We start from the raw sequence: 22,137 nt of genomic DNA, 5'->3' as shown, positions 1-22,137 counted from the left end.
GAGAAAAACATTTTTCCTGCTCAGTTTGTGGTAAAAGCTTCTCTCAAAACTCAACGTTAACAAGCCACGCAAGAACACACAGTGGAGAAAAACCTTTTTCCTGCTCAGTTTGTGGTAAAAGCTTCTCTCAAAACTCAACGTTAACAAGCCACGCAAGAACACACAGTGGAGAAAAACCTTTTTCCTGCTCAGATTGTGGCAAGAGTTTCTCTCAAAATTCAGGTTTAATATACCACAAAAGAATACACAGTGGAGAAAAACCATTTTCCTGCTCAGTTTGTGGAAAATGCTTCTCTCAAAAGGCAAGGTTAATAGCACACACAAGAACGCACAGTGGAGAAAACCCATTTTCTTGCTCAGTTTGTGGCAAAAGCTTTTCTTTTAAGACAAATTTAAAAACACATACACGATTACACACTGGAGAAAAAACTTTTTCATGCTCAGTTTGTGCCAAGAGGTTCTCTCAAAAGTCGTATTTACGACGCCACACAAGAACACACACTGGAGACAAGCCATTCAGTTGCAGCGTTTGTGCTAAAAAATTCTCCACTAAACGGAATGCTAAGAGACACGATTGTGCTGGTGAGACTTGCAGCGATCCTTGAAGCTTAAAAAAAAGACAAACAAAAAACTGAAGGAACTGACTCTTTGTGGTAAGATGTAAATTTTGATTTTGAATAAAATATGATATATTGAATTTTGCAAAGCTTTTTTATTGACATTAAGCCAATGTGATCCGTGCCAGAAGAAGCAATGTGTCTGAGTGTTGATTTATTTATTTTTTTTTATCAAACATTAAAAATGAAATTAATTTCCTTTGCCAAGAAAAACATGTGTTAACATTATGCTTTTCAGTTTTCTTTTTAATCATACTTAATGGAAAAGGTGTGAGAAGAAATGGTGCTTATGAAATCGGTGCCTTCCACAATCATCAATAAAATCACTTGTTCCACTTGCTCAACTGGCTTTCATTACGCTGTGTGAAAAGGTGAAAAATAGAACAAGAAGTTGAACTATAAAAAGAACAAGAAAGAGAAACGCAAATCGTCTCAGTTTCTCTCAAAGGTTTTGGAATGTCAGGAGTTGGCAACTTGATGGTGACTGGAGTCAGCGCTGGTTTTCTTGCTGTGTTTGGGTGGCTCGGGTATGAATGGTCCATTGAACATAACTCAAACTCTTCAAATATCCCCTCACTCACATTTAATATTATGCTTTCTGAATACATTTCTGACTAGCTAAAACCTCTTTCTAGGTTGAGCTCTATCATGTGTTTTGGGTTTGTTGCGAAGCAGAATCTCACTTCGGAAAAACTATAATTTTGTCAAATATACCAAATATTTTTTTTCATGCTCTATTATATTTTTTATACATTGGATTAGTTATATAATGAAATAGGGAAATATTAAAATTGGCAACCACAGACTTAATTCAATTAATAAGAAATATAGAAACATTTTATAAATATTGAACTCATTGAGAAGAGTCCTGATCTTGAAATAAATATTGAATTATAAAAAATACTAAAAAAATTAATTCAATAACCCGACCATGGATGAGTGGCAGAAAATGGCTGGATGGATGGAATAATTTAAATTGCACACATATTCAAAAGAACAGATATGTTAAGAAATATTCAAGTTTGAAATAAAAAGGTTTAAATTAATATTGATATAATTCCACATTAAAATAATTGAATAAATATTGTAGTATTACATAAGAAAGCTTAAATATACATTGAAATAAATAAAAAAAAAGTCATGTATTTTTAAATGGCCTACTATAGATATGGGAAGTTCAAAGAAGTGACCAGTCTTGGTTCTGAAGTTCCGATGTAACCAGATACTGCCCTGAGAGAAAATATGCCTGAGCATTGTTTATGGTGGGGGCAATTCTCTCGCCAGGTCAGTGACCTTTGAGGGTATGAGAGTAATTTAAGGTGGTCACTAGTAGACTGGTCCTATCAACGGGGAGACGCATCTGCTCTCCCTCTGGGGGACTTTTGGAGGGAAATCCCGAAGACTCGCGGGATGGGAATGCATATGCAACAAGGGAAAATTAGATATTCATGTCCGATTTGGGCATTCCCCATAAGAAGGGAATGTCTGAGAGGGGGCTCGCACGTGCACGGAGCACACACACGCACACATTCTTTTTCGAACCAGTTCTTTTCCATCACCAATCCAGCCTTGCTCGGCTGCCTCTCCGGAAGGCAGCAAGGACCCACACTTCAAAGACAAAATATACGACATATTGAAAGAAAAATAATACTCAAATATTGAAATAAGTATAGAATTGAATGAATAAACAACAAAGAAATAAATACCTCCTGGAAAATATCATTATTTTCAACATTTGTCAACATTTTTCTTTCTTGCACATTCTTAAGCAATCATAATTTTTTTTTTTTTACTTTTACTTTTAAAGTTACTTCAGTGTATTTCACACCTGCGCCTTCAGTGAAGTCCTACTTTGTCCTACTTGAATGAATCCACATCAAAATACCATCATTTATGACACCACGGCTGGACAAATAATATCCAGAAACACACTTACGCACCACTGAGTGAGTGTTGGACGATATAGCTTCTCTTGAAAGGTCCGACTTGAAAATGTCCTTGCAAGTGTATCTGCAATTAAATCCACACTTTTCCCTCCTTTGGCCATTGTGGTTTAAAAAAAGCAAGAATATATTTTAGATTTTTGAACGGTCGCCAATTACGACTTTCGGTTGATTCTGCATAGTGTTGCACATATAAGAATAGGGCAAAGCTCATCCAAGTGCATTATATTTATTTATTATCGTGGAGGGGGCGGGGGTGTGTTAACACAGAAACAAGCGCATAATGTGTCAGCACATCGGTTGCATCACGTTTCATACGTCTCATGCAACACGAGCTAGCGGAATTCTGATTGGATTCAAAACTCACCTAAAAATAAAACGCTCAGCTATAATATGACATCAATATGACGATTATGATCATTTTTTTTTTTATTAATTATGTTCGGCCAACAGAGAAGGCCTTGAAGGCCCACCACTGAGTTACTTAATAGCCTAAATTAAACTTTACTTTCATCAATAGAGTTAAAGTTATGCTTTATTGTAGGATTTATGTAATTAATAGCCTTTGATGGACTTTAGTGTACTTAATGTAAACGGGTAACGCTGAAAAAACAAAACAGACAGCAATTCAAGTTTAAACCCATCTACGTGAAATGCGCTTTAGAAGTAAAGTATATTTTTGCACACATTACACCGACATTGAGTTCCTCCAGATCGACGCTGACCTCAATGATGAAGAGAGCCAATCAAAAATCGCAACCCAAAACACAAGCAAACAGGAAAAAGTGACAAACAAGAAAGCTGGCAAAGTGAAGAATGTGAAACAGGTGAGAAACCCAACAACATTTTATGTTTGTATTTCCATACATTGTAATTTATGGACGGGAATAATTCTTAATTTCTACTTCTAACATAGCGCAACTGTTGGTCTGGTGAATGTATAATCTTGCGTTGAGCCGCCACTACAATGAGTTACGATTCTGAACTGCAGTGGGCCTCAACATAGTTTATGTCAGGTCAGGGATTTCGACAGGTGTCCCCGACTTATCAAGGGATGGATATACAGGAATGGGTCCCGGTTTAGACGAGATGGCGCCGAGGAGCAACATAAGGGGAGTCCACATCTGTTCTCGTCCTTGAGGGTTTTACCAATACAATCTTTTTCCAACCACCGGAGTGTCTCAGAAGTTTTTTTATATCACCACTCCAGCCTTGCTTGTCGACCTGTCCGGAGGGAAGCTGGGCCAGACCCGCACATCAACAACAATAATATACCACAAAGGTTAAAAGTCGTTGTTTATTAAACAGTCGATGGCGAGAAAACCCGTCTTCACTCATTCAAAACTGTGGAAAACATTGCCACCTATAGGCTAGAAAACGCAATTGCATTCTTTCAATTTGTCCCTCTCTGACCACTTCCTGGAATCTCAAATAAATAGAAAAGCCGTTTTTCCATTTTTGCTCGTGTTATATTCTATTTTTGTAGTCGAAACAAAATTTTAAATTCAAGCTGTTTTGAGACGTTTCCTTCCTTGTTGCAGAAAACAAACAAGCTGTATTTCAATTTGGGAATTTATTTTTTAAAATGAAACTCAAATAACCAGTCGTTTTTCCTTTGTTAATATCTGCTTCCAAATGTAATATAACTACTTTTCAACAAACACGTCCTTCACTAACTCATACATCATTTTTATGCCATTATGGGCGTGGTCTGGAATAGTTACTTCAACAGGCACTCTGTGTTACTCCTTTCGAGTTCAATCAAGGCTCAACTTTGTTCTTCGGTTTTAACAGATGTGATGTATTGATTGTAGTCGTTTCTCATTGAGAATGCAGTGGTGCCCCCTGGGTAACTTGTTGATGACGTAAGTTGTTGTTGAGCGCTGAACGAAAAATACTGTAACGTTGTATAATAAGTCAGGCCAATTTGTCCATCCATCCATTATTAAGCCAAAAACGGCTGCTGTTGGCCGCAACCACGCCGATCAGACCACAACCAAACACAACGACAACAACAGCGGGACAAAGACCAGGAACCTTCTCGAGGTGTCCCGCGAAGGTCTTCTTCATGGAGGAGCCCTGCGAATCCTGGCTACTACACTCAGACTCGCGTCGTGGGAGGCGCCCTTTCCCCTTATCGGAGCTGCATTGCCCGTCCTGCATCTCCGATCTCTTCTTCTTAGGGCGGGCGACATCGACTGTGCCGCCTGTCGACGGGGGTTCCACAGGAGCTGCTCCGGCCTGTCCCGATATTCAATGGACATACAAGGCTTCGTCTGCAGAATCTGTTTGGGCTCTCTCCGCCTGCACGGGTGGCACGGGCCAGTCGTAGCGTCCCCACTTCATCTATAACTATCACCCCGTCATCTCTTGCCCCCAACTCTACGTCACCCATTCCCCCCCGCTACTCCCACACGCGAGTCTAGCGCTTCTGAAGATTATCCTCAGGCGCCTCGAGTGATTTAACAACAACAACAACGACAACAACATAACGTTCACACCCCTGCTGCCTTCACAGCCTCCACAGAAAAGAGGAAAACACAGAACCCTTGAACTATTTATAAAGTCGTTACACTGCCCTCCCCTTTATCAAGAACCTCGTCCCGAGGGCGTCATTCAACAAAGTCACTGAGGTGACCCGGTGGTCTCCTCTGTCGCTGAGGCCGCCCCAAGCCATGTCCGCTCGGAACAGCCAGTGTAGCATCAGGCGATGAGTCCTCAACTGGAGCCGCCTGTGGGGGTGGGAGTGGAGGTACAATCCGCCGTCTTGGAGGGTTGGGATTCGAAACCCACTGTGAGTGTGTCCGCGACCCAGACTGCTGCTGTGGAACGGCACCACCTCTATATAGGGCCAGTCTGTCTCTGTGGAGGGCTACCCGTCTGCCACCAGGTGGCAGCTGAACCCTATACACCACCTCTCCTATCCTCTCCAGCATGCCACACGGCCCCGCCCAGTGCCTGTCCAATTTAGGACACCTGCCCTTTTTCCTTTTTGGGCTGGACACCCAAACCAGGTCTCCAGCCTTAAAGTCCGTCCCTCTGGCCTTCATGTCATAATTCCTTTTCTGCCTTACACCTGCCTTCTGTAAATGGTCGCGAGCAAAGACACGTGCTGACTCCAACCTTTCTTGAAGTCTCCTGGCATACTCTGATCCTGGTGGCTCGGCTGTTGTATCAGGGGTCTGCCAAAAGCCATTTCCACCGGTGTCCGTAGCTCACGCCCCAGCATGAGCAGGGCAGGTGTACATGAAGTGGAATCCTGTACAGGGAGGGAGATGCCTGTCCCAATCTTGTTGGTGCTCCGCTATGAGAATTGAGAGTTCTTTTGCCAAGGTCCTGTTAAAGCGCTCAATGAGCCCATCACTTTGAGGATGCAGAGGTGTTGTGCGCGTTTTCCTCGTGCCCAGTCGCTTACACATTGCAGTGAACACAGCCGACTCAAAGTTTCTCCCTTGGTCGCTGTGAATGACCTCAGCTGCCCCAAACCTTGTAAACATGCCTTCAACCAGCGCGTCTGCAACAGTCTCTGCTTCTTGGTCGGGGATGGCATATGGTTCTGGCCATTTCGTAAAATAGTCCAGACCAGCTAAGACATAACGGTTGCCTTTGTCAGTGTGTGGAAATGGGCCCATTATGTCCACCGCAATCCTCTCCATAGGAGCGCCCACTGCTAGCTGTTGGAGGTGGGCACGAGACCGGCCTGGTGGACCCTTGTGCGCGGTGCAGAGGTCACACCGGCGACAAAAGTCCTCAACATCTCGCCTTAGTTGGCTACAATAGAAACTTTGCCGGAGTCTGCGAAGTGTTTTCGACACACCAAAGTGTCCTGCCCCTGCAGGCCCATGAGAAGCTTTCAACACAGCCTCTCTCAGAGCCCTGGGGACGACCACCTGCCATCTATCCTCACCAGTAACAGGCTCCTTTCAAGCTCTCTGGAGCACCCCATCCTTGACCTAAAGAGTCCCAATCTTTGAACACAGTCCTTTAGTGGCAGGCGAGTGTCCAGCGACCTCCTCCCACTTAGGGTTTCGACCTGACTCAACTCACTGCAATACAGGTCGGAGGTCAACATCCTGTTGCTGCTGCTTCCTCTATTCAGGTGCCTCCACAACCTGCACCTCCCTACATACGGGGTCGACATGATCATGCGCGGGACTTTGTTCATCACCACAAAGTTCCTTCTCTCGGGTTTCTCTGTTCTCGCAGAAGCGGCAGCCAGCAAGTGCACAAGGGCGTCGAGACATAGCGTCAGCGTTGGCATGGCGATTTCCAGCCCTGTGCTCCACTTGGAAGACATATGGCGCCAGTTCTTCAAGCCGGCGTGCAATCTGTCCTTCAGGCTCCTTAAAAGACAATAGCCACTGAAGTGCCGCATGGTCAGTGCGTACAGTGAAGGGTCAACAGGACAGATAATATCGAAAATGGCTAATGGCTCTCACAATTGCCAGCAGTTCCCTTCATGTGACACAATAACGCCGTTCAGCCTTATTCAAGGTTTTGCTGAAGTATGCCACTACTCTCTCCCCGTCTGCCCCCACTTGACTCAAAACCGTCCCTATTCCGACATTGCTGGCATCAGTGTCCAGGACAAACGGCATGTTGGCATCTGGGGGAACGAGAATGGGTGCCTCTGTCAGCACCTTCTTTAGAGAGCTGAAGGCCCGTCTGCACTCGGGAGTCCAGTCAAAATCAGTGTCCTTCCGCTGCAGGTGGAAAAGCGGTGCAGCTAGACATGAGAAACCCTGCACGAATCGCCTGTAATAGGATGGCAGCCCAAGGAAGCTCTTCAGTTCACGCGGTTTGCTGGGAGTAGGCCAGTCCCTCACGGCTCACACTTTCTCCTCCAAAGTGCTAATGCCTTCCCCTCCAACTTTGTGTCCCAGGAACTCAAGCTCTCTTCTCATGAAGCAGCACTTGTTAGGGTGAAGCTTCAGACCCCCAGTGGAAATTCTTTGTAAGACCTGGTGCAGGGCCTCCAAGGCTGCATGGAAAGAGTTCCCATGGACCAGGATGTCATCCAAATAGACCAGACATTCCTGTCGGGGGATGCCAGCCAGCACCTTGTCCATAAGCCGCTCGAAGGTAGCTGGAGCATTACACAGGCCGAAACAGAGAACTCGAAACGGCCACAACCACCTGTCAGTACAGAAAGCAGTCTTTGGCCTGGCTTCAGGGCTGAGGGGCACCTGCCAATATCCACTGCGCAGGTCTAATGAGGAGAACCAGGACGACCCAGACACCAGATCCAGAGTCTCATCAATGCAGGACAGTGGATAGGAGTCTTTCTTGGTCACGCTGTTTAAGGGTCTATAGTCCACACAGAACCTTTTCTTCACCGTCTTTTTTTTTACCATGACAACCCCTGAGGCCCAAGGGCTGACAGATGGCTCAATGATGCCAGCTTTCAGCATCTCGTCAATTGCGCTGTCCGCATCTGCCTGATGTGCAAGGGGAAGGCGGCGGGGGCGTGCTTTGATAGGTCGTGCATCCCCTGTGTCAATTTCGTGCTGCACCAAGTCGGTTCGGCCCACCTCCTCTTCTGTCAGCGCAAAAATGTCCTTAAAGTCCCACAACAGTTGCCACAGCTCCTCCTGTTGCTTGGGTTCTAAACCATCACCGTTGCGCTTCCACACTGTTCGTAGAAAGTCCAGTCCTATGATGCAGGGGTTGCGTACCGCGGCAACCCACACCCGAAAGTTCATGCATAGTCCCCCCACTTGGATAGTCACCACCCCCCTTCCAAGCATAGGGGTGAGCTCGCCAGTCACTGTTCGAAGCTTGACTGTCGTAGATTCCAGCCGGTGTCGACGAGGGATACGCAAGGAGACCCCCCAAGCGAAATGGGGACATGGCAGAAATCCCCAGCATGGGTCCAGCCAACCACCCTCACAGACTCTGCAGTATCATCTGCTTCTGGGGAAAATGGAGCCCCTCTCCCCCATCTTTGTGGTTGGGTTCCGTCTCCAGGAAACAACGCATGTTGGGACACAGGTGCAGGGGTCTGCGGTGTCCACTCTACCCAGACCCCGGCCCGTTTCCCTGGCCATCTGCCTTCTTGGGGCACCGCACGCTAATGTGCCCAGGCTGGCCACACACCCAACAAACTGGAGGGCCCCGTCGGGAACGAGCACCACTGCGTGGCGACTGCAGTGTGCTAGTGCGAATAAGCTCAGTCAGCTCATCCACCCGTAATGGTTGCTCTTGGATTTGGTTCACCGGTGTGGCAGAGTGCACAACATGGCCGTCAACATGGTCAATCCATGTGGTGTCCCCTATGACCTCTCTCTCCACGGCCAGCTCCAGTGCCTCCTGAAGAGTACGGGGATGCGCCAATTGAGTCTGTATGCGCAGTTCTCTTGGGGTAATGGCCCGGATAAACTGGTCCCTGGCCAGCTTACTCTGCACATCAGTCGGCATATGGGCATATGCACGCCTTGACAGGGTTTCAATGTCATTCGCGAACACACGCAGTGGTTCACCAGCCTGTCTTTGCCTGTTAGAGAGCTCCGAGCGTAGAACATTAGGTTGACTGCATTGTCCAAAACGCCATCTTAGGGAACCAACGAAGCGCCATAGTCATCTCTTTCGGCTGGGCTGAGCAATAACAAGCAGGACAAAGCTTCCTCCGTAAGACACATGGCCAGCTGCAGTGCTTTATCCCTCTCAGTCCAGCCAGCAGCCCGTGCCAAAAGTTAAAATTGGGCATGGAAAGCCTCCCAGTCTGCCCTACCGGAGTATTTTGGAGTCTTGACAGGCTGATGACGACAATGGCGGTTGTCAACGTCATTCGCGCTTGCTCCTTCTCCAGCGTTCAATGAGCCGAAACCAGCATCGGACGCCAGCTTCCTTGTAGTCCGCCTCAGGTGGTTAACATGCTCCGAAACACTTTCGGGGTTCATATCACGGCCACATGCGCCATCGTAAGAATTGTCCACCACCTCCTCCTTGACTCGCGGGCGGCCGCCGTAACTTTCTTTACTCGTTGCCATACTGTCGTTATCACTTCTGACACCAGTGTAACGTTGTATAATAAATCATGCCGATTTGTCCATCAGCGATCACTTTTATTATTAAGCCAGAAACGGCTGCTGTTGGCCGCAACCACACCGATCAGAAAACAAAAAAAAACAATGACAACAACATAACGTTCACTCCCGTCGCTTCCCCGCTGCATTCACAGCCTCCCCAGAAAAGAGGAAGACACAGAACCCTTGAACTATTTACAAAGTGGCTACAATATCAGAAAGTGCCAAAGAACAAAAGACGACTTGACAAAACTAAGCTTGACTACAAGACAGGTCAGAAAACAGGGACGAGAACGTCGGAGAGCGACAGCGACAATGACAAGCGACAAGGGACCACCAAGAAATGAAAGCAACCAGGGAACGAAATACAAACACAGTGTAGCTGCCGTCAAAGGCCAATCTAATTTATTTCATTCCTTTATTTCATAGTTTAATGTGGTTCAAAAGTACACCGAATGAAGACATTATTTTGTGTTTAAAATGTTAAGTAAGGTATAATTGTCAGGTGTTTTGGTTTAAAATCGTAGTAAAGGGGGGGAACTTGTTTTTTCTTCTACATGTATAAAATGTTGTTTAGGGACATGGGCATAGATGCACACAATGGCCAGAAGAGGCAATGTACCCTGAAGAGAAGGCAAGACGACAAGTCACGTTTGTGTGAAGATTTGTAAACCTTTATTCCTTTTGAGTGAATGTGGCCAATGAGGTGCTATTTACTTTAAGTTTCTTTATTGTTTTTTGAGCCATCCTTATTTGTGTGCTCTATCCGTTTATATCCAGGGGTGCACATAACTGGTACGCAGGTACGCATGCGCAACAGAAATCAGGGATGCGGAACGTCAAGTGCGTCACGACGCGCCTTTGCGTACCTGTACACACTGCCATCAATCCACTATTTCATCAGAAGCACAACGAACGAGGTGAAAAATGCCCCAAAAAAACAACAGACTTGAAGCAACTTTTTGGGTGTTTCACCACCAAAAAAGAAACAGCCAAGCGAGCCTGAGCCGAACTAGAGAGCATTTTCAAAAAAGTGGCTCCAAGATGTGCCGTGGCTTGAAGCTAATGATGAGCGTACTGAAATGTTGTGCAAGATTTGCCGCTCACATCCACATATAGCTGATAAAAGAGGTGCGTTTTGCTCAGAGACCTGGGTCTGCTTTTTGATGGATCGGAGGACATCACAAAAACTGAGCAGGAGATCGTTTACGTCGTGTCGGTGTCCAGTGACGGCGAACTTACCTCAGACTTCGTTGGACTAATTGAACTGGGTGCTGATCGAACCGCACAAGCCATAACTGACGGACTAGTGAGACTTTTCGAGGACGCAGGCTTGAATAACTGGGCCGCTAAACTGGTCGCTGTGTGCACAGACGGTGCTGCCGTCAACGTTGGAGCGTACAACGGCATTGTGCCGAAACATAAGCAACTCTCTGCAGTTGGAGGCTCCCTGGTGCACATTTTGTGCACCGCAGACACTGGAGAACTGAGCCAAGTCAGGTGATCACGGTGTGCCTTACTGTGTCACATTTAAAGCTGATGCAGTTTTATTTACAGAAAGGTGGTGCAAAAAAAACACTGAAACACTGAAGAAATTGTGCAAAGAAAATGGGATCTCTTTTGTGTAGTAGGTTTAATAACGTCAGGAGGACATCGAGGAAGAAAAAAAAAGACGTGAGTGCCCCACACTAGACTGGTTTTATCGCCATCTACTGTTTAATAAACAACGATTATTGTTGTAGATGTGCGGGTCTGGCCCAGCTTCCCTCCGGACAGGTCGACAAGCAAGGCTGGAGTGGTGATATAAAAAAACTTCTGAAACACTCCGGTGGTTGGAAAAAGATTGTATTGGTGTCAAATTGGCTGATGCCAGAAGTTCCCCCAAAAAAGGGTGTGCCCCCCCCCCCCGGCCCCCCTCTCGATTCTTCCCTTCTTATAGAGAAAGCTAACAAAAGATATAAATATGCAGTTCTCCCCTGTTACATATGCATTCTCATCCTACTTGCCCTTACATGGCCATCCAAAACCCTCAAGGACGAGAACAGATGTGGACTCCCCTTATGTTGCTCCTCGGCGCCATCTCGTCTAAACCGGGACCCATTCCTGTATATCCATCCCTTGATAAGTCGGGGACCCCTGTCGAAATCCCTGACCTGACATAAACTCTGTTGAGGCCCACTGCATTAGAATCGTAACTCATTGTAGTGGCGGCTCAACGCAAGATTATACATTCACCAGACCCACAGTTGCGCTATGTTAGAAGTAGAAATGAAGAATTATTCCCGTCCATAAGTTACAACGTATGGAAATACAAACCTGTTTCACACTCTTCACTTTGCCAGCTTTCTTGTTTGTCACTTTTTCCTGTTTGCTTGTGTTTTGGGATTTTTGATTGGCTCTCTTCATCATTGAGGTTAGCGTCGATCTGGAGGAACTCAATGTCGGTGTAATGTGTGCAAAAATATACTTTATTTCTAAAGCGCATTTCACTTATATGGGTTTAAACTTGAATTGCTGTCTGTTTTGTTTTTTCAGCGTTACCAGTTTACATTAAGTACACTAAAGTCCATCAAAGGCTATTAATTACATAAATCCTACAATAAAGCATAACTTTAACTCTATTCATGAAAGTAAAGTTTAATTTAGGCTATTAAGTAACGAAGTGGTGGGCCTTCAAGGTCTTCTCTGCTGGCCAAACATAATCAATAAAAAAAAAAAAAATCATAATCGTCGCATGGATGTCATATTATAGCTGAGCGTTGTATTTTTAGGTGAGAGTTTTTAATCCAATCGGAATTCCGCTCGCTCGTCTTGCCGGGCAGGTTTCACAATAGCAGGAGCATGCATTATGCGTTCCGAGGCCTTAAGATGCAATTGTGCGAGCATCTCTTCTGTCAAAGTCAATGAGCTTTCATATTTGTCAGACGGTGGCAATAGCCAATCAGATCACGAGTTGGTTACAGTGAGCCTTCTCGCTGGCCTTACGCTGAGGGTGATGAACGCGTTTTGTGATTGGATACTCACTCGTGAGGGGGCGGCGCGATGCCGAATCAACACACCCGAAAGTCGTAATTGGCGACCGTTCGAAAATCTAAAATATATTCTTGCTTTTTTTAAACCACAATGGCCGAAGGAAGGAAAAGTGTGGATTTAATTTCAGATACACTTGCAAGAACATTTTCAAGTCGGACCTTTCAAGAGAAGCTATATCGTCCAACACTCACTCAGTGGTGCGTAAGTGTGTTTCTGGATATTATTTGTCCAGCCGTGGTGTCATAAATTATGGTATTTTGATGGGGATTTATTCAAGTAGAACAAAGTAGGAATTCCCCGAAGGCACAGGTGTGAAATGCACTGAAGTAACTTAAAAAGTAAAAGTAAAAAAAAAAAAAAATTACGACTGTTTAATAATGTGCAAGAAAGAAAAATGTTGACAAATGTTGCAAATAATGAGATTTTCCAGAAGGTATTTATTTCTTTGTTGTTTATTCATTCAATTCTATACTTATTTCAATATTTGAGAATTATTTTTCTTTCAATATGTCGTATATTTTGTCTTTGAAGTGTGGGTCCTTGCTGCCTTCCGGAGAGGCAGCCGAGCCAGGCTGGATTGGTGATGGAAAACAACTGGTTCGAAAAAGATTTTATTCTCGTCACATGCTGATGTCAAAAGAAGTCTCCCCAAAAACGTGCGAACCCCCTCTCAGACATTCCCTTCTTATAGGGAATGCCCAAATTGGACATGAATATCTAATTTTCCCTTGTTGCATATGCATTCCCATCACGCTAATCTTTGGGATTTCCCTCCAAAAGTCCCCCAGAGGGAGAGCAGGTGCGTCTCCCCTTTGATACGACCAGTCTACTCGTGACCACCTTAAATTACTCTCATACCCTGGAAGGTCACTGACCTGGCGACAGAATTGCCCCCACCATAAACAATGCTCAGGCCTATTTTCTCTCAGGGCAGTATCTGGTTACATCGGAACTTCAGAACCAAGACTGGTCACTTCTTTGAACTTCCCATATCTATATAAGGCCATTTAAAAATACATGACTTTTTTAAAATTTATTTCAATGTATATTTAAGCTTGCTTATATAATACTACAATATTTATTCAATTATTTTAATGTTAAATTATATCAATATCAATTTAAACCTTATTTCACTCTTGAATATTTCTGAACATATTTGTTCATTTGAATATGTATGCAATTTAAATTATTCCATCCATCCAGCCATTTTCTGCCGCTCATCCGGGGTCGGGTTATTGAATTAATTTAATACCTAAGTATTTTTTACATTATAGTTTTTCTGAAGTGAGATTCTGCTTAGCAACAAACCCCAAACGCTTGATAGAGCTCAACCTAGAAAGTGTATTTAGCCAGTCAGAAATGTATTCAGAAAGTGAAATATTAAATGTATGAGAGGGGATATTTGAAGAGTTTGAGTTTTGTTCAATGGACCATACATATACAAGCCAGCCAAACACAGCGAGAAAACAAGCGCTGACTCCAGTCGCCATCAAGTTGCCAAGTCCTGACATTCCAAAACCTTTGAGAGAAACTGAGACTATTCGCGTTTCTCTTTCTTGTTCTTTTTATCGTTCAACTTCTACATCTGTTTTTCACCTTTTCACGCAGCGTAATGAAAGCCAGTTGAGCAAGTGGAACAAGTGATTTTATTGATGATTGTGGAAGGCAACGATTTCATAAGCACAGTTTCTTCTCACACCTTTTCCATTAAATGCGATTAAAAAGACAACTGAAAAGCATAATGTTAAAAAATGTTGTACCAGGCAAAAGCAATAAATTTTATTTACATGTTTGAAGTAAACACACAAAAAAATCATCACCACTCAGACAGTGGTTCTTCTGGCACTGATCTCAATAAAAGAGCTTTGCAAAATTCAATTTCATCATATTTTATTGAAAATCACATTTACATCTTACCACAAAGAGTCGGTTCTTTCATTTTTTTTGTCTTTTTTTAATCTTCAAGGATCGCTGCAATTCTCGCCAGCACAATCGTGTCTCTCAGCTCCCTGTTTAGTGACAATTTTTTTTAGAACGAACGCTGCAACTGAATGGCTTGTCTCCACTGTGTGTTCTTGTGTGGCGTCGTAAATGCCACTTTTGAGAGAAACTCTTGGCACAAACTGAGCAGGAAAAAGGTTTTTCTCCACTGTGTGTTCTTGTGTGGCGTCGTAAATGCCACTTTTGAGAGAAACTCTTGGCACAAACTGAGCAGGAAAAAGGTTTTTCTCCAGTGTGTGATCTTTTGTGGATTGTTAAATGCGACTTATGCAGGAAGCTTTTGCCACAAACCGAGCAAGAAAACGGTTTTTCACCACTGTGTGTTTTTGTGTGCCTTGTTAAAATAGACTTGTCAGAGAAACTTTTGCCACAAACCGAGCATGAAAAAGGTTTTTCTCCACTGTGCTTTCTTGCGTGATATGTTAAACCTGCCTTTTGAGAGAAGCATTTTCCACAAACAGAGCAAGAAAAAGGTTTTTCTCCACTGTGCTTTCTTGCGTGATATGTTAAACCTGCCTTTTGAGAGAAGCATTTTCCACAAACAGAGCAAGAAAAAGGTTTTTCACCACTGTGTGTTCTTGTGTGGCTTGTTAAATTAGACTTGTCAGAGTAACTCTTGCCACAAACTGAGCATGAAAAAGGTTTTTCTCCACTGTGCTTTCTTGTGTGATATGTTAAACCTGCCTTTTGAGAGAAGCATTTTCCACAAACAGAGCAGGAAAAAGATTTTTCACCACTGTGTGTTCTTGAGTGAATTATTAATTGAGACCTTTGAGAGAAACTCTTGCCACAAACTGAGCAGGAAAAAGGTTTTTCTCCACTGTGTGTTCTTGTATGTTGTGTTAAATTTGCCTTTCGATAGAAACTCTTGCCACAAACTGAGCAGGAAAAAGGTTTTTCTCCACTGTGTGTTCTTGTATGTTGTGTTAAATTTGCCTTTCCAGAGAAGCATTTTCCACAAACTGAGCAGGAAAAAGGTTTTTCTCCACTGTGCGTTCTTGTGTGCCTTACTAAATTTGCCTTTCGAGAGAAGCATTTTCCACAAACTGAGCATGAAAAAGGTTTTTCTCCAGTGTGTAATCGTGTATGTGTTTTTAAATTTGACTTAAAAGAAAAGCTTTTGCCACAAACTGAGCAGGAAAAAGATGTTTCTCCACTGTGTGTTCTTGTGTGGATTGTTAAATGAAACTTTCGAGAGAAGCTTTTGCCACAAACCGAGCAAGAAAATGTTTTTTCTCCACTGTGTGTTCTCGTGTGCGGTTTTAAAGACAGCTTTGAAGTGAATGAGTCAGTGTGACATACCCTTTCACCTTTAGCTTGCCCATTATCATCATCATTAGTATCACCATCGTCATGAGCGTCTAATGTGTCCTCATTATGTGCTTGTGATGGCCCCCAGTGGTCTTCATCACCTTCTGTTGTCACGTGATGACTTGAGCTGCTGCTTGGAGGCTCCGCCCCTCTGTTGTCCTCACTCTCATCCTTGTTTTCATTTTCAGTCTTTATATGGACAACGTTCAGTGGTGACTTGTTGATCTCCTCCTCCTCCTCCTCCTTTTTGATGTGAGTCAAGTCTGGCTCCTCTTTCACAGAACAGAGATTGTTTTCACTGACGTCTGCAGGACACAAAAAGACAAATTTGGTTTGGTCAAGTCAAATCTCAGGGGGCGACTTCGACTTATATTGTTTTTACCGTGCTACCTTGACTTGTGCCTGCCGCACACGGAGCAATGCGTGCGACCCCGACTTGGACCAAACCATGGGGGCATTTCAATAAATTACGTCCTTCGATGTAAACCTCCCTTTGGCAGCACAACTGTGATAAAAGAGCATTTAAAAAGGAAGCACGTTGCGGCTGATGCCCGATTTCATTCCTGACATGGTCACAGACGTTTCTGGAAGCGAGCTGAAGTTAGCACACACAGGCTATTGTGTGCGTCTGATGGAACACCTGTGGTGGGACCCTAACATATTGATGCAGACCACTGGGGGCCATCGCAACATAAGGTCATTGATAGAATAGGAATCCTTCAAGCGAAATACGTTTTCAAGTATTTCTTTTTGCATTTATAGATAGTTTCATCGTGGGTACTTTTTGCTTTCATGATAACCTGCATCCCTAAAAGAATTAAAGGGGCCCTGGAATCAGAGTCGCTATTTATTGCATGAGTAACGTTTGTTTTTTTGTTTTGTTTTTTTACCCAAAATGACATTTATCCTGCTAGTACGTTCTGACATTACTCTTTTTATTTTTATAAAATTTCTGTTTCTAAATAAATTTTAAAACAAGATTACGTTTGAAGAGTAAAAGTTCTTACACATCAGCATTAAGCAACAACACTTTCACTCTGACTTTTGTGTTGACATATTTGAATAATGACTGTATATTTTAAAGTTATCCAATATGTATTCAAATTCGACGAAGATACACCAAAATATTATGAGTTCACTGAATTATTTTGTAACCGCAATGATGTATAACAGCCATAGGGTGTCAGTAATGAGTAACAAAGTAACACAAGACATCCCACTGATACATCATCATTGTCATTTGCAAAAATTACCAGGAACTATGAGATGCAAACCACCTGGGCCACAGGAACTTTACCAGGAACTAAATGTTCCTGGACTTGTAGGTAGAAAAGGGGGTTGTGACTTTCAGCCTTTTTGAGCCCATAGTAAGACAAAGACGCAGATGCATTCCTTGCAGCATGCGCTTGTTCACTGATGAGATCCGTGCAACCCTGGATGGATGCATTCAATGTATTTTAATTGCTTGGATGGGGTGAAACTACGCACATGTGCACAAAACAGTGCAGGGCCACCCGAGGTTCATTGACCGAGCCAGTAAAAATTTCATAAATAAGACCAATACGTACTTGATTTATTAAAAAACTTAATCCTTTGTGTTTTATCCACTAAAATTCATCAACCTCCATTGATCTTTTTGCCGCAGTGTGCACATTTTTTAGAGTCAGGCAGAATTCCTTCCGTAAGGAATTGCTTGAACAAGATATGTCAGAGTTTTTGCCAAAAACGAGACAAGCCTGCACAAATGAATCACCCAGCCAAGATTGTCTTTGTCACTTGCGAGGAGCAGTCCGCCAAAGAGAAAAGCTTTCCCGCTCCTGTGCCGCGTTTTATTGAAGCACAGCAAAGTAATTTGTATATGCAAACTCATAAAGAATGGAAAAACATGAACACTTTGACTTTATCACACCCGTCCGTCCACACTCTTCCTGTTGTTCGAACGGTTTCAGCTTGCAAGACATGTTTGGGTCACACTTCTGTTATTAAATGCGAGCTAAACGGTTTTCTGTCAAACACGGTTCAAGGCGTGCATCTGTTTTTGTGGCTTCCTGCTAAACTGCCAGCATAGACACAACTCTGTTACCACTGAACGAACGTTTTCCGGTTTAAGAAGTCCATGTTTTTGTGACCTTCTATTAACCCGTAAGCATAGTTTTGAAACATGATGACATGACAAACTTAATTTCTTTCACAATAATATAAAAACTTTTGCAGATATAGCAAAAACAAATTGGAGAAGCTGTGGAGCAGAGCACAACATCAGTCAGACCCCGGGGTCCACGACCCCTCTGGCAGAGACGCAAACAGAGCTTTCGCTTCAGAGTGAACCATTCACTGTCTACCATAGTGCCGAGAAATTCGGAAAATGTTCCATAACAGAGGAATTCGTAATGGGTGCTGAAACACCACCCTGGTCTCAGAGCTGCCTAATCTGCTGGAACGGAGGACAACATATGCTTCCCCCGCCGGATGTGCACAGTCAAATTCAGTCCCACTCGAATTCCAGTGTTTGTTTCACAGGTGCGGGTTCGGTCCACGGCAGTGACTCGGCCAATCTCAAGAGTCCCACAAGCATGACAGTATTGTTTCTCATTGGGATATGCAGAAGAAGCTTGCAAAGCGTGGAATATCTTGTTCCACCATCAAAAACTGTTGTCCATCAATCGTCACCGGAATGCCAAGACCTGCCGGTCCTTGAATGCTGAGGCTCCGCGGGCACCCCTATTGTGGAATGTGGTCCCAATCTGGTTGAGGAGTCAAGTGTGCGTTTGGAAGCCATCGAAGCGTTGTCGGAGGAGGGGGTAGCGGTGGCGCCCCCTCGCTGGTGGAGCTCTTCGTGACAGGCATGGCACTGGACCACAGGATGGCACATTTCAGGAAGTGGCTCGGTTTGGACCGCTCATCACCCAGTGACCCCACACCCCACAGCAAAAGCACGTCCCACTCACAACCCATGTCTATAACCACCCTACTTCTGTTACGTGACCTTGTTGACTGGCAGGTGCGGACAACAAGTCTGCTGTGGCGCCACGTCACCCGAACCTTGCCTAGGAGCAGCGAAAACGGTAAGAGCAGACGCAATGGGAGCTGCATGCGTCGGATGCTGCATTAGCTGCTTCCCCGGTTTTATTTTATTTTTTCCCCCCCATATTCTTTTTTCCTTTCCCGGTGAATTAGCACTCTTGGCCCCCTGAACCCGCAAGTGTAACAATTCTTTTTCTCCATCTAATACAATATTTTCTTTCATCGATGCAGAAACGGGGGTTCTACTCATACTGATTAGCAGTTTCTCATTGACGGACTGTTTCACTTGATGTCAGTAACTGGGAGGCGCACGCCCTCGAGGACGGCCACCCGGCACAGCTGAGTGGTGGTGACACTATTGGACGGGTCACTGGCGGAAGCTTCAATCCATTCGCGTTTCGCCTTGTCTCCCATAAGAGCTCACAAACTTAATATTTTACATATATTTTACAAATGCCAATTGGTTTTGTCTTCTGTTTATGATTCATATTCAATCCCCATGAACACGTCAACTATAATTTAGCTCCTCTTTTTTAACCAACTAATACAGTGATTCTCAAATAGTGGGGCGCGGTGCGATGCTGAGGGGGGCGCGTGGGACCCTGGGGAATATGATTTGCATGGTTTTGGGACCAAAAAATTCGATCTCAGGCAACAAGTTTGAGCTCGTCAATTTTGTTTGTGCCCCGAGTTCACGCAGTACTGGTTTTTAAAAAAATGTGTTGCCCTGTCACGCAGTACTGATTAAAAAAAAAAAAAGCGTCGCCCCATCGCTCGTTGACCCGGAAGTGATTTCTTTCGCCGCTCCTTAAATGCCCCGCGCCAAGCTGTCTTGCGCAGCAGCAGAGCGAGCAAGGAGGCGCTAAGCGCGCTAATCGCTAAAATTAATTGCTTCGATGGACGCTCGACTTAAAAGAAGTCTGACTTGAACTGCGTTCGGGCGGAGAGCCAGCAGCTATGAACAGAAATGTTGTATTGCAACCATGACGTATCCAAAAAAATAAGACGATGGCTACGTGAGCAATTTAGCAGACGCTCTCAGGCTGGAACACGGAAATGGCTGACGTCATCACAACGAAGCCGTTTGACGTCAAACGGATTATAAAAATAAAAAAAAATGTATAGTCAACATATTCAAACTGGTGCTTTATGTTATTTATATAGAATTTTTGTTTGAAATCCCCCTGGCTCTTTTTGTCTTTTCTATATTATGCACGCATTAATAACTGTTTGGTTTGTTCATGTTAATAAAGTAAAAAAAAAACTAAACAAAAACGTATAGTAAATATTTATCATCCCATCAATATTCGCACCACAGAGTGCTGAGTTTCGAGAGCCTCACAATAGTCGTTCTCAAAATGATATTTTTTTTAATCAATTTATCTTTGTTAAGGGATATTTTATTGACAATCCAACATTAATATACAAAGAACATGTACATGAGTACAAAATGTAAAAAACAAAATTGTGGTGGGGGGGCGCGAATTTATTTTCTTCTTGGTAGGGGGGAGGCGTGACAGGAAATAATTGAGAACCACTGAACTAATACAGTGAACCCCCGGTTATCGCGGTTAATGGGGACCGAGACCACCCGCGAAAACTGAAAATCCGCAAAGTAGCGTCGCACCTTAAAAAAAAAACAAAAAAAAAAACACCGTGTATATATATACTTCGCACCTATATATATATATATATATATATATATATATATATATACACACTGGTAGAGAGAGAGAGAGAGTGAAATTCAAAAAACAAAAAAACTAATTATGATTAAAACTTATTATTTTTTTATTCCCCAGCCATTATTTTTGTATTTATTCAATTACTTCTTTTTGTATTTATTTAATTACTTTGACTTTTACCTGCTGGTACGCCGTCCGGTGTGCCCTGTGAATGTTATGATCCTCCAGCAGAACTGGAGGATTGAACAGGACTCTCCAGACGCAGACCCGGGAAAAAAGGTGGTGATACAAAGATATTTATAATCACAATATAGTCAGTGTAATCAGCGCGTCTCGCAGCAGCTGACGACATGGCGCGATACGATCGCTGGAGGAACGCCCACACAGCTGAAAAAACAAAAACACACGCGGCATGACAGGCACGGATCATGACAGTGAAATGAAAGGTGGCATTCTTCATTTATTTATTTATTCATTCATAACTGACAGCCTCGCGCTCCGCCGGTGCCCGGGCGGAAGGTGCTCCTATTCGGCTTAACTACCACGCACGCCGGCCGGTCTCCTTCGGAGCTCACGCACGGCCCCGAACGAAGCAAAATGTCGCCGCGCGAGTGCCCGGGCGGAAGTTGTTTCTCTTCGGCTTAACTGCCACGCACGCCGGCCGCAGCTCGGGTACGGTCCGAAACGTCGCCCCCGATCGTGTCCGTCGCCACCAATCGTGTCCGGGGGAACCTGCTCTTCTTCGTCCACTCTCTTCTTCGTCCACTCTCCTCTTCGGCGCACGCCGGCCGTCTAACCGCTTCAATGCCCCCTTGTGCCGCTCGGCGAAACTACAATGTTCCCGAATATTTTTTAGACCCGCGAAGCACTGAACCCGCGAAAGGTGAACCGCGAAGTAGCGGGGGTTCACTGTATAACCCCGTTTTCCTCAACCCATGAGTCAGTATTCTTTGAAGTGGATTATGCGCAGACTAAAAATATCTAATTTAATTTATATCAATTTACTGTACAGTGAACCCTCGCTACTTCGCGCTTCAGTGCTTCGCGGGTCTAAAAAATATTCGGGGGCATTGTAGTTTCGCCGAGCGGCACGAGGGGGCGCTGGAGCGGTTAGACGGCTGGCGTGCATCGAAGAAGAGCGTGGACGAAGAAGAAAGTGGACGAAGAAGAGAGTGGACGAAGAAGAGCAAGTTCCCCCGGACACGATTGGTGTCGACGTTTCGCGCGGTTCGGACCGTACCAGAGCTCCGGCCGGCGTGGGGTGGCAGTTAAGCCGTAGAGGAGTATCTTCCCCGGGCACGGGCGGTGCCAAGCGGCCCCCAAGTTTAACCGAATGGAAGCTCCGGAGGAGGAGGGCATGCTCGCGTCACAGTAAGCCGAATAGGAGCACCTTCCGCCCGGGTACCGGCGGAGCGCGAGGCTGTCAGTTATGAATGAATAAATAAATAAATGAAGAATGCCACCTTTCATTTCACAGGGCACACCGGACGGCGTACCA

General features: G+C 44.4%; 2 protein-coding genes across 2 annotated transcripts in view; one reads left to right on the top strand and one right to left on the bottom strand.

Annotated features, from left to right (window-relative positions):
- LOC148342075 (uncharacterized) overlaps positions 1–22,137 on the top strand; it is a 170,147-nt gene that overhangs the window by 112,404 nt on the left and 35,606 nt on the right. The window lies entirely within an intron of this gene.
- LOC148342055 (uncharacterized) overlaps positions 14,371–22,137 on the bottom strand; it is a 458,829-nt gene continuing 451,062 nt past the window's right edge. Inside the window, exon 2 of the mRNA XM_088288053.1 lies at positions 14,371–16,235. Coding sequence (XP_088144179.1) covers positions 14,632–16,235 — 1,604 coding nt within the window. The 3' untranslated portion in view covers positions 14,371–14,631. The remainder of the gene's footprint in view (positions 16,236–22,137) is intronic.

This window comes from Idiotropiscis lumnitzeri, chromosome 2, assembly GCF_059441095.1.
Source record: "Idiotropiscis lumnitzeri isolate Australia: NSW breed Sydney's pygmy pipehorse chromosome 2, RoL_Ilum_1.0, whole genome shotgun sequence".
Taxonomy (NCBI): Eukaryota; Metazoa; Chordata; class Actinopteri; order Syngnathiformes; family Syngnathidae; genus Idiotropiscis; species Idiotropiscis lumnitzeri.
The sequence above is the reverse complement of the archived record's forward strand: the minus strand, read 5'-3'. Positions and strand labels throughout refer to the sequence as shown.